This window comes from Echinops telfairi, unplaced genomic scaffold (assembly GCF_000313985.2).
Source record: "Echinops telfairi isolate 266 unplaced genomic scaffold, ASM31398v2 ScPeMD7_4;HRSCAF=17, whole genome shotgun sequence".
NCBI classification, from domain to species: domain Eukaryota; kingdom Metazoa; phylum Chordata; class Mammalia; order Afrosoricida; family Tenrecidae; genus Echinops; species Echinops telfairi.
In genome coordinates this window covers 9,770,893-9,783,151 of record NW_022103900.1, presented here as the reverse complement: position 1 = coordinate 9,783,151, position 12,259 = coordinate 9,770,893, and the positions used below count along the sequence as shown (strand labels likewise).

Genomic DNA, 12,259 nt, shown 5'->3' with positions numbered 1-12,259 from the left:
AACCTGTGAAAATAAACATATGGTGGTCTATATAATTATTTGGTTGTTTTAGCAAAAGTTCAACATTTCTCTTTTGCAACAAAAATCATAATTGTTAAATAAATTCTTAATAGTCAGTTCACTGACCTGTAAATTCATTGGATGAAAAGAAAAGCAATAGACCTTATAATTCATCATAAAAACTTTGGAACTCTGTGAAGTGATTCATCTCTACTGCTTGGAGTTCGTTTGATTTTACACTACTATAAAGAAGAGTGGAATTTTCACCAATAGATTAGATTGGCTTTCTAATTCTTTTTATTTTTTAAATTGAAAATGCGCTTTCTGAGTGCACCGAGTCTTCCTTTTATTTAAAATTTTTTTTAAATTAATTAATTTTTAAAAATCATTTTATTAGGGGCTCATACAACTCTTATCACAATCCATACATACATCAATTGTGTAAAGCGCATTTGTGCATTCATTGCCCTCATCATTCTCAAAACATTTCCTCTCCACTTAAGCCCCCGGTATTAGGTCCTCATTTTTCCCCTCCAACTAGTTAACCATCTGTTCCAAAAAACAAGCAACTGAGTCAACATCCTCTAGGCTAACATAATAAGAAATCACCTGAAGTGAAAATAAATGCTGTAATTCAGACTTTGTCATATTGGCAGGAATTCAACAAATATGGAGATATAATTCACATAACAAGGAGCAATGCTGTGAAAGGGGGAAATGATTCACAAGGGTCAATGTATTAACACCCTTTCCCTTGCCCCCTGCCCCCCCCCCCAGGACAAACAATAGAAACGTGGGTGGAAGGAGACAGCAGATGGTGCAAGGTATGAAAATAATAATAATTTATAATGTATCAAGGGTTCACGAGGGTGGAAGAGTAGGGGAGGGAGGAAAAGGAGTTGATTCCAAGGGCTCAAATAGAAAGAAAATGTTTTGAAAATAATGATGGCAATATATGTACAAATGTACTTGATACAATTGATGTAAGGTTTGTTATAAGAGCTGTAAGAGCCCCCCATAAAATGATTTACTTAAAAAAAATAAAAGTAACAATTACCTTTCCCAGCTTTGCTATATCGCGGTACAATGACAAAGGCAGATTAAAGGCAACCATGGAAAGCACAATGATGAAGTGGCGACCAATAAACACGTTCCCAGGGTCAACTGGAACACAGTAAGGATCAGACACATTTACAGGGATAAGGACCGCTTCAGTAACAAGCCCCAAACAGCCCATGGCTCATTATCGAAGTGACCCAAACCACACTAAATACCACCTAGAGTATTAAATAACTTACATAAAATGATGTAAAACTATGTACTTACAGAAACTTTCAAAAGTGACCCAATACTTCAAATCATGTTTTAATATACTATATTCCAATTATTTTATTTATTTTTTACAAGTTTTATTGACATATACTTCCCATATCCTACATTTCAATAGTTCAATTCAAAAGAGTTTTGTGATCATCACCACAATCCAATTTAGGACATTTTTTCTTCTTGTCCTCATTATTGTTAGCTTCCCCTTTCCCCCCAGCTAGCCCCTGCCACGCCCCTTGGACATTGCTAATGCAGTTGCTTTCGCTATAGATTTACCTATCATGGATTCCATAGACAGACAAACATACAAAATCAAAACATCTCTCCCCCGAAACAACCCAACAACCACAACAGAATAAAACAGAGAAAACCCAATCATTGTAATCATTGTTCTGCTTCTTCCTTCCACTGTCCTCTTAAAATACACTTCTCAGTCAGACTGTTATCAGAGCTCATGTTCAATGGCAATGACAATGCCCTTGTGAGAGCCCTAGCTGCATGAGGACAGAGCACTGCCCTGGTGCTGTGGGGGCTCCGTGCTGGCTGCAGGCGGAAACCACCAGTGGCTCCATGGGGGGCAGATGGAGAGTTCTCCTCCTTTCTCCTCCTGCAGCTGCAGTTTCAGAAACTCACAGGGCCAGTTCCACCCTGTGGGAGAGGGTCACCGTGACTTGGTGTCAACTTGATGGCAATGAGTTTGAGTTTTTGGTACTGTATTCTAAAACCCAGGGCAATAAACTTGAGTGAAATTTCCAAAATCAAAGGTTTAGATGAAATGTTTATTATATTTCTACTCTTTTGTCAAGAAAGAAGTGTTTTCTCTGAAGGAAAGTCGGCAGAAGCAACTTGGAAGCTGCTGCAAGGTGGAATACCCGATAGAGCCGTGGTTCTCAGCCTGTGAGTCGCGACCCCTTTGGGGATCGAACGCCCCTTTCCCAAGAGTTACCCGATTCATAACAGTAGCAAAATTACAGTTATGAAGTAGCAACGAAAATAATTTGATGGCTGGGGGTCATCACAACATGAGGAGCTGCATTAAAGGGTCGTGGCATTAGGAAGGTTGAGAACCACTGCTATCCAGTCTTGGATAGTCCTATATTTAAGATCTGTCCTGTGCTGTTGGGGGTCATCTCTCGGTCTACCTCGTTCTCTCCCAAGCTCTCCATCACCACCAATTCATGTCTGTCTCTATGGATGTCCTCACTCTGAACATTTCATGTGAATGGGCATCATATAGAAGGTGGCCCTTTGCGATGGTTTCTTTTAAAAATCATTTTGCAATTTGTTTTCTTTCGCTTAGCATAACGGTTTCAAGATTCATCCATGTTGTAGTGTCTATCAGTATTTCTATTTTAACGTCAAATAATATTTCATTATATAAATGGGTATATTACATTTTGCTTCACCATTTGCTTGTTCATAGGCATTTGGGTTGAGTTTCTATCTTTTGGCTATTGCAAACAATCCCACTATACATTCAAGTACTGAGTTTTGTGTGGGTACTTGTTTTCTTGTCTTTTGGGTATATAAAAAGTAGTTTTTATTAACCAACATAATTAAGTGCTTGGTAACTATTAGACAATTTGTTATAGAATATTTTCTCTCAAAATCTCATCTCACAGTCATTTGATACCCAGTTTAATTTACATATGAATTATTTATATAAGACATACATAAAGGTTCAAAAGAGTAAATATCTAATTAACAATGGGATTTAGAGCTAAGCCTATAATTTTCTTTCACTGTCTTAAATTACTCTCTCAAAAGAAGGTTTTTTTTCCCCCCTTGGGGTTTTTATGCCATTGTTTTTAGAATTGTTAAGTTCCAAGTATTATGAATAATTTATAATTGATTATCACGTGTAGTTCACCTTGTAACCTCAGAAAACCTGTATTTATTTGATCGTGATTGCCTCTCTCGTATAGTCTGTACTTTCTGGTCAATAGGAAGCAGAGACAGGCTCCCACAGGCCAACCAATAACCACCTCAGTCTTTAGGGACATATGATCCATATGTCAATGTGAGGGCAGGGAAGAGGTGACAGTAGGGCGTAAGGCCTTCAAGCTGGTTTGAGTTCTTTAAGGCATATGCAAATTGGATGAATTAAAGGGAAGGATTGGAAAAGTGTATGAAATGATGTGGAGGCAGAAAGAGCCATGATGGGCTGAATCGTACATCCACTGCTTGTTGGATATGGAGCGTTGAGTTATTAATTAGAGAACTCTGAGACTGAGAATCTCAATGGTTGCAAGAGAATAATTTAGGAGTTTTGCAGGTTGACTGAAATTGTGATGTGTGTCTGCTCCCATAGATGTCCAACGAGTGGTGACCATTATAATTCTTATGGCTGCATTGCTGGGTGTTAGGAGATTAAGTGGTAGAAATAACTTGGAGAGGGGCATATCATAAAGGGATTTATTATCTTGCTAAGAAATTTGGATTTATCTAGATGGATGGTAGAGTCATAGAGGTTCATATTTGGAGATGGGAAATATTGCACTATATTATACATTTTATTATACTTAACCATAAGAATATATATTTAGTTTATTGTTTGATTCTAGGAAGAGTAAACTAATAGCTAACTGTTTTCTTATATTTCTTTTAAAGATATTTTAGAATATACACAAAGACTGTGTTTATATTTTTAATATCTAACAGTATGAATAGAGAACCATTGATTTTCCTCGTCAACTTCTATCTCTCGAGTTATGAACGAAAGAAACAGCAGTTGCCCATCAGCTGGGTGATAGGGCCACTTGCCCTTGTGCTTGTTTTCCTTAATAAGTGTCGACTGAATAGAGACGTCTCATGTAGACACTGTATTTCCAATACTCATCAACTGAATATAATTTCAAATCACAAAATTGGGAAAAGTCAACAGATATTTCAAAAAACCCATTGCTTTCAGGCTATGAATAAAACAAATCCAATTTGTGAGATAATTTTTGTCAGATTGCCTCAGAAACTCATAGGGAACAAAAAATTACTTATGTAACTGATACTCACTAAGATCTGCCCTGATTAGATAAAAAATGTACTGTATTTATTTGCTAACTGAAATGTTATGCTCTGTGATTAAAGTCTGAATGTTTAAATAATTTTAGGAGTTCACTTGAGATACTTTTAATGAACTGGCATATATTATTTGTAACTGTACTTAATTTTTAATTTCCTATTAAAAAGTTTCAGGAATATAATTACTTTGGGGTTAAATAAGTTTATTACAATTAATTTAATAACTATCTAAATATAAATATTTTCTCCCTTTGAACTGTTTAAGGCAACAGTACACCTTATTAGCTCTGTGGACTGTGGTGAGGAAAACCAACTCTCATAAGATATTTACTTATAAGAATAATTTAACTGTCGAAGCTTCCAGTGTCTCAGTGCTTTTCTAACAAGAAAGAGGAAAGTCAGCTTGGGAACCTGACACAGGAGATCCTTTATTGCCCTAGAGATTTTAGAATCAATGCGGAAATTTTTAGTTTGTGTTAATGTTAGCTTGCTCAGCAATTGGAGGCTATCATTAAAAATGTATTTTAAAAGTAATTATGTACTAACAGAAAATTTAAAAGAAAGTAACGATATTTATAAACTGCAAAAATCGTACTCATCCAAATATTCACTTAAGATTATATATATTGTCCAATGACGACATTATTGTTTGATTTACTGAGGTTTTCAGATATCATGTTATTATTATTTTTTAACTTCCTCAGCTGTATCTGATCTCTGGGAGCCAATTCTAGGAAGTCTGAAGTTATAGAACCCAAGTCTGTCAAATAAGTAATTGTGGTTCAAGAAAAGAGAGAGAACTTTAACTTTGAACCAGACAAGTCTCTGGACAAGGCTCATAAGCTCATTGCAAAAGACGAAGACAGCCCTATGAAAATGTCATCAGTGTGTCACTCCCATAGAAGAAGACTGAATGAGATTAATCATGGGTGTTGTTTAACTCAGCCAGAACTAAGCACTAAACTAGGAAACGGAATCTCAAGTTCCCAACCCCTTGATTCTCTCCTGATAATTTTAGTAGAAAATATATTTTTCTTTCACTGGGAAAATGATAAAACTAGAAAACCATGAAGGACACGTGTGGGGCTGTGGGTTAGGCACAGGGCTGCGAAGGAGGAGCTATGGTCACTGAGTCAGCTCACAAGATGCTCTGTGGAAGGAAGGCGGGGCTGTCTGTTCGCTGACAGATGTGCGGCCTGGGAAATGCTGTCTTAGAGGAGTGCTGAGTCCCAGCGGACTGACAGCAGCAGGTAGAAGAACATCAACACCAGTGAGACTAGAAGAATGAGATCCCCATTCGCATTTTCCCTGGTGATCTAATGAGGACACGTGGGAGGAACAAGCCGTTTTCACTGCACTACTAAGCTAAAGAGGAGCAGTTCAAGTCCACTCAATGGTGCCATAAAATCGCAGCTTCTGCACAGCCAGATGTGTCCCCAGGGAGCAGTTGTCCTCTGCAAATACAAAGGGCCACCATGCGTTGGAGTCAACATGATAGCAATGGGTTTGGTTCTTTTTATTACTTAAATGGATATTCAAACAAAGATACATTTTAATAAGAATTTTAAATGTTCAAAACAAAGTAAAGTAGAGTGACCACATTGCAAAAATGTAAATAATCTAATACCTCACTGTTCACCCCATTTCTCAGTATTTTGTTTTATATCAATAACCAGGACTTTAATTAACTGGGAAAGGTACATATAAACAACTGTCCGTTTGCCGGCCTAAGACATTCGTGATGTATTTCATAGAGAAAGGAAGAATGGAGGATTTTATCCACTGCTAACAAGTATTCTGGCATCATATGATCCCTAAGAAGACAGAAAATAAAAGCATGCATTCTACACCATCACAGTTACCGAGAGGGAAGAAACACTGACACAAACAAAGTCGTGTTTTTTGTTTATGTGATTTCACTTTAAAAAATCATTTCGATGATTATAAAATTAATTAGCAGGTTGGATATTTCATAGGAAGCTTTAGCCTTATCTATGATGTTTTCACTTTGATGAAGTGTGTATATGTATATATACACCCTTTTAGAGACTATTTGTATAATTGTAAATCAATAAAAATAACAAAATGGTTTTTGATAACTTCAAAAATTAAATCTTAAAAAGATGCACATTATAGATTTATATAGTGTTATGCAAGTGTATAGATCTCTGTTCAATGTTCTCTAAAAACTCTGAAAATTTTTCTCAAAGTAAAAACAAATAAAATTAATACAATAAATGTTTAAATACTCAAAATTTCATTTGGACTTACCTCCTGGGATTCTTTGAAAAACTTTACTCAAAGTGTCTCCAGTTATTATGTTGTAACTTATCATGGCTAAAAGAAATAGTTATGATTAAAATAATAGTCACAAGTAAGTGCATATTTGCAGAATATTTTGAAAAGTAATCAGTTATCACCTCCCAAATATTGGCACAATCTTACTACCTTCAAATATATATTGTGATTACCAATATGTACCATTTAAAAGAATAACTAGACAATAGACTTAAAGGAGAGTACTAATTTGTATTACAAAAATATTGTCAATTTGTAATCTGATTCACTTAGAGTATCTTTAAGTAATGAAGGTGTCATTTCAAATATTATTTTGTTGCTAGGGTTAAGCTTTTATGCACTTTTCCAAGTATAATGGAATAATAATAACAGAAAATTGTGAAGGCCCTAAACTATTCCCTCCACTGGAAAAACATGGCTTTTGAGGGGAAATATATTAGACTTTGTGAGGACATAAAGAACGAGTGGTTTGAATAATGGCTTCTGTGGTACTTTCTGATTTTTCAGATGAAGTCAATTCAGTTATTGAAGAATATTAACATTTTATCTATTTAACAACTCAGTAATATTTTTGCTGTCACAACACAAACTTTGGGAGGCCTGGTGACGTGGTGGACCACTCAGATTGAAGGCCCCCGCTTCTCCCCTGGAGAAAGAGGAGGCTGCCTGCTTTGGTAAAGATGGAAAGTCTCAGCCACCCAGAGGGGCAGTGCGCCCCCTCCTACGGAGTCTTTATGAAGAGGAATGTCCTCTATGCCCTGAGGAATCCTGTAAATAGTATGGTGAGTTTGCACACGACTTCCAAAAATGCTTAGGCTTCCAAAGAATGTCTTAAGCTTAAGAAGAAATCTATTATTTTCATTCACTTTTACATCATGCTAAGGAAGTTGTGCTTTAACCCAAGGAATATCATCCTCATTAAAAAATAAGAATAATAAAAAAGCAAGGAAGTGGTTAATGTAGTAACCAATTTGGAAAATATGTAGTGGTCATTTTCCTTAATGACTATTTAATGGCAATGAAAACTGTTTTATTCAGAAACTGGTATATCTACATATATCTACATATATAGATATATATGCAAACACATACACAAATAACTTCAATATTTCCCCTTACTATTATCTTACCTATAAAAGGATACAGGAATTGTAGAACAGAGAGGAGAAGATATCCCGGAAAGCCAAACGTTTTATTGACCAAAGATTGGTAAGTATCTGTTCCAGAGAGGGTCCCTCCTTTTATCAATAAAACAAGAGAAAAGTCTGTGGCAAAAATAACAAAGTTTAAACATGCAGATTACATTTAATGCAAAGGTCTCTCATGACTTACTTAACATCGAGCAACAGGTACATTTTAAAGAAGAGTGTAAAAGCACTGCAGCATTGTGACAAGAATCTTTTCTTTTCATGAAGCAGTACTGTTTCCAGTTAATGATTTTTCTATCTAGATTGACATTTACTTAACTAATTTATACAATTAGCTGGACAGAAGGGGGTTACAGATACTAAGAGTCGAAGGGGCAGTGTTACATTTCCCTTTCCTACCCTAGCTAGCATGGTACACACCTGCTTTATGAATCTGCAGACAACATAGTCAGGAAAATCTGAGCATTTGTTCTATAACAAAGCATAACTGGTAACTATTCTATAATCCAGCGGTTTGCAACCTGTGGGTCATGACCCCCTTGGGGGTGGAGCGACCCTTTCAAAGGGGGTCACCACAACATGAGGATCTGTATTATAGGGTCGCAGCATTAGGCAGGTTGAGAACCACTGCTATAATTATTAGTTAAGAAAGCAGTGTCAGACCTTTTGAAATTTACTTTTCAGTTCCTGTATCAGAGATGAAACAGAAGACACAATATGTCGAAATAAGATCATTAAAATATCATGTCACACACACACAACACCCCAATTGGTGACATGGTGGGTTATGCATTTGCCTGCTAACCTCAAGGTCCAGAATTTGAATCTACCAGTCATTCGCAGGAGAGAGAGAAGGATTTCTGCCCTGTGGAGATTCACATGTGGGAATCCACAAAAGGAGTTCTATCCTATGTCTACCTATAGGGTCGCAGTGAGTTGGAATTGATTCAACGGCAGTGAGGGTTTTGTTTTTGTTTCAGTGAAAGGCACTGGAATTGAATTGGATGCACAACTATGTATACAGTATGATACGGTTTCATTCTTTTCCGAATTTCCCATGGAACCTGGTTTCACATTCATATATTTCAAGCAGAATGTTAAATATTGCCCTAGACTTTTCATTTTCTATCATCTATATTTCTTTTGTATATCAACTATTGGATCACATACATTGTTTGATTAAATCCCATTATTTTATGTCTCAGGACTTTACCATTTCTCTCCTGGCTTGCTGCTATTTACTCCTAGTAGTTGTCTTATCCATGCCTCTGTCCCTCAGTAAAAATAGTTTTTATATCTTCTCCATAAAAAAGGTGTTCTCAACATTACTCCCTTTCCTTTAAGTATCTGACTTCGGCATTAATCTGATCATGTCTCTCTTCTGCGTCAAGTTCCTAAGAGGATTCTCTATGAGGTTTTCCTTTACGAGAGATAGAAAAGTATAATGAACTTGGGAGAAGCATTTGGCTCTTCTGACTCTCATCTGTCAAATTAGGGCAATGTGCCAACCTGTAAGGGTGTTGTTAGGTGCCATCAAGTTGGTTCAGACTCATAGTGAACCTATGGACAACACAATGAAGCACAGCCAGGTCCTGGAGCATCCTCATGATGGTTCAGATGTTTGAGCCCTTTGTTTCAGCCACTGTGTCAATCCATCTTACTGAAGGCCTTCCTCTTTTACACTACCCCTCCACCTTAGCAAGCGTGACTTCCTTCTCCAGGGACTGATGTCTCCTGATAACATGTCTGAAGTATGTGAGAGGAAGCCTCACCATCCTTGCCTCTAAGGAGCATTCTGGTTGTACTTGCAAGAGATCTCTTTGTTCTTTTGGCAGTCCATGGTATGTCCAATGTTCTTTGCCAGCACCACAATGCATATGGATGTAGTTTTCTTCAATTTTTCTTATTCAATGTCTAACTTTCACATGCATGTGAGGCAATGGAAAATACCATGGCTTGGGTCAGGCGCACTGTAGTCCTCAAAGTAACATGCTTGTTTTACAGTACTCTAAAGAGTATTGAAAACAAACATCTTTCTGGTATTCTCCACTTTTAGCCAAGCTCCATTTGACATCAGCAAAGATATTCCTTGTTCCATGCACTCTTCTGAATCTGGCCTGAACCTCTATCAGCTCCTTATCAATGTACTGCTGCAGTCTATGTTAGATGATCTTCAGCAAAATTTAAATTGCATGTGATCTCAATGATATTGTCCTATCATTTGGCCATTCTGTTGAGTCACCTTTCTTGGGAATGGGTACGGATATTGATCTATTTCATTCAGTTGGCCAAGCAGCCAAGCAGCTCTTCACATTTCTTGGCACAGATGAGTGAATGCTTCTAGTGCTTCATCAGCTTGTTGAAATTTTCAGTTGGTGTTTCATTAATTCCTAGAGAATTGGTTTTGGTTAATGCTTCCAGTGTAGCTCAGACCTCTTAATTCACTACCATTGGTTCTTGCTCATATGGTAACTCTTGAAATGGTTAAGTGTTGACTAGCTCTTTTTGGGACCGTGATTCTGTGTATTCTTTCCGTTTTCCTTCGATGCTGCCTACATCACTGAATATTTTGCCATAGACTCTTTGTATATTGCAACTGAAACCTGGAATATTTTCTTGAGTTCTTCCAGAGTTTAAGAGGCTGGTGCATTCTTCATTTTTGGTCTCCTGGCACTAGGTCTTTGCACATTTCATGATAATATTTTACTTTCTCTTCTGAAGTTGCCCTTTGAAAGTTTTGTTTGGCTCATTGACTTCATCGTTTCTTTCAATTGCTTTATCTACTCTATGAGTAAGAGCCAGTTTCAGAGTCTTTTCTGACATCCACTTTGATCTTTTCTTTCTTGCCTGTCTTTTTATGACCTCTTGCTTTCTTCATGGAGGATGGTCTTGAAGTGGTCCTGCAGCTCATGAGGTGTTCTATCATTACTGTCCAATGTGTCCAATCTGGTTTTGAGGTGCTCTCAAAATTCTGAGGGGATAGACTAGGTCATAACTCGGATCTGTGGGCTTATTTTTAATTTTCTTCAGCTTCAAGCTGAACTTACATATGAAAGGCTTGATTTCCTTTCCCATAATACTAGAACATGGAATGGAAAGGAATTGGAAATGGAATTGAAATAAATACAATGCATGGTTCTGACTCATAGTAATAACCCTTTCGCTGAGAGCCAAGTAGATTTGAACCATGAGTTTGAACCACTGACCTGACAGCAACCCAGCACCTAACCCACAGCCACACCAGGCATCTTGCAAACATAAAGGAGGTAGCAATTGGTTCACTTCTTTACTTGAAAGTAAGGAAATTTACATAGAAGAATTTCTTACGAGTTAAAGAAAAATGAAATGTTGGGTCAGGTGCACTGATGGGAAAGCAGCATGACCGCACAGTCTGGAGGTGGATTAGGAGAGGCCAGGATGGCTCAGGCAGAAGGCCCACACGTGATGTAATGCTGGTGGTAGGTGAGACATAGAGGGTAGAGATGAGAGTAAGAATGTAAGCTGTAGTCAAGCGCCGAAAGAGATTTGAAGGCAGTCGTTTTTTCCATTATTATAGAGTCTTCAGATATTTTGATTGGTGCAATGAAGGATGATCAGAGTGAGTTTTCCTTTTAAAGCCTAATGAAGAAACTAAATGAATCCATGAAAAAAAAAAGATAAATTATTAAGGTTTAAGAAGGGAAGGAGAGACAAAAATGAGGAGCTGATATCAAGAGCTTGAATAGAAAGAAAATGTTTAGAAAGTGAGGATGGCAACATATGTATAAATGTGCTTGACACAATGGATGGATGTATGAATTGTTATAAGAGCTGTAAGAGACACCAGTAAAAATTATTTTTTAAAAATGAAGAAACTAAATGAATCATTGTGTATGTGTGTGTACACACACACACACATATATATAGAGAGAGCTCGTTAGAGAGAGAGAGAGCTTTTCCTTATGCATAGTTTATTAGTTAATATTATTTAAGAATTTGGATTATGGAACTAATATAATAAAAGTTATCAATTTCCACTTTTTTAAAACATAAAGAGGGACTGTTCATAGTCATTGTAACTTTATATATCACTGGTTGAAAAGTTATTAATATTACAAATTATTTAGAATATAAATTTGGTTTAGTAAACTGGTCATTTTCATTGGCACGGAGTCCAGAGATGATGCATATGTTTTAATTTTTTCCATATCTGTTTTCATCATACTTAAATATTTGCAGTGCACTTAAATAAGCTATGGTTATAAACCTGGGGGGAAATTGTATATCAGCACTGATTGACTAGGAAACAGGAAGTTAAAAAAGACAAGGGTACATCTTTGAATGAGATGTTTATGGTGATACACGCTTTAATGAAGATGGAACCTTTAAACACCAGTAGCTCCATAGACTCGCAGTTAGGGACCGCAGTTCACAAAGCAGTGGGTCCTAAGCTACAAACTAAGACCTGGAGGATGCAGAGCGGCTGGGTC

At 36.9% G+C, this 12,259-nt stretch overlaps 1 protein-coding gene across 1 annotated transcript in view; it reads right to left on the bottom strand.

Moving 5' to 3' along the window:
- Nucleotides 1-12,259, bottom strand: part of SLC38A11 (solute carrier family 38 member 11) — a 57,134-nt gene that overhangs the window by 40,190 nt on the left and 4,685 nt on the right. Inside the window, exons 2-4 of the mRNA XM_004703783.3 lie at nucleotides 7,773-7,907; nucleotides 6,616-6,681; nucleotides 1,058-1,164 (exon numbers count right to left, since the gene is read on the bottom strand). Of these exons, the coding sequence (XP_004703840.1) occupies nucleotides 1,058-1,164; nucleotides 6,616-6,681; nucleotides 7,773-7,907 (308 nt within the window). The remainder of the gene's footprint in view (nucleotides 1-1,057; nucleotides 1,165-6,615; nucleotides 6,682-7,772; nucleotides 7,908-12,259) is intronic.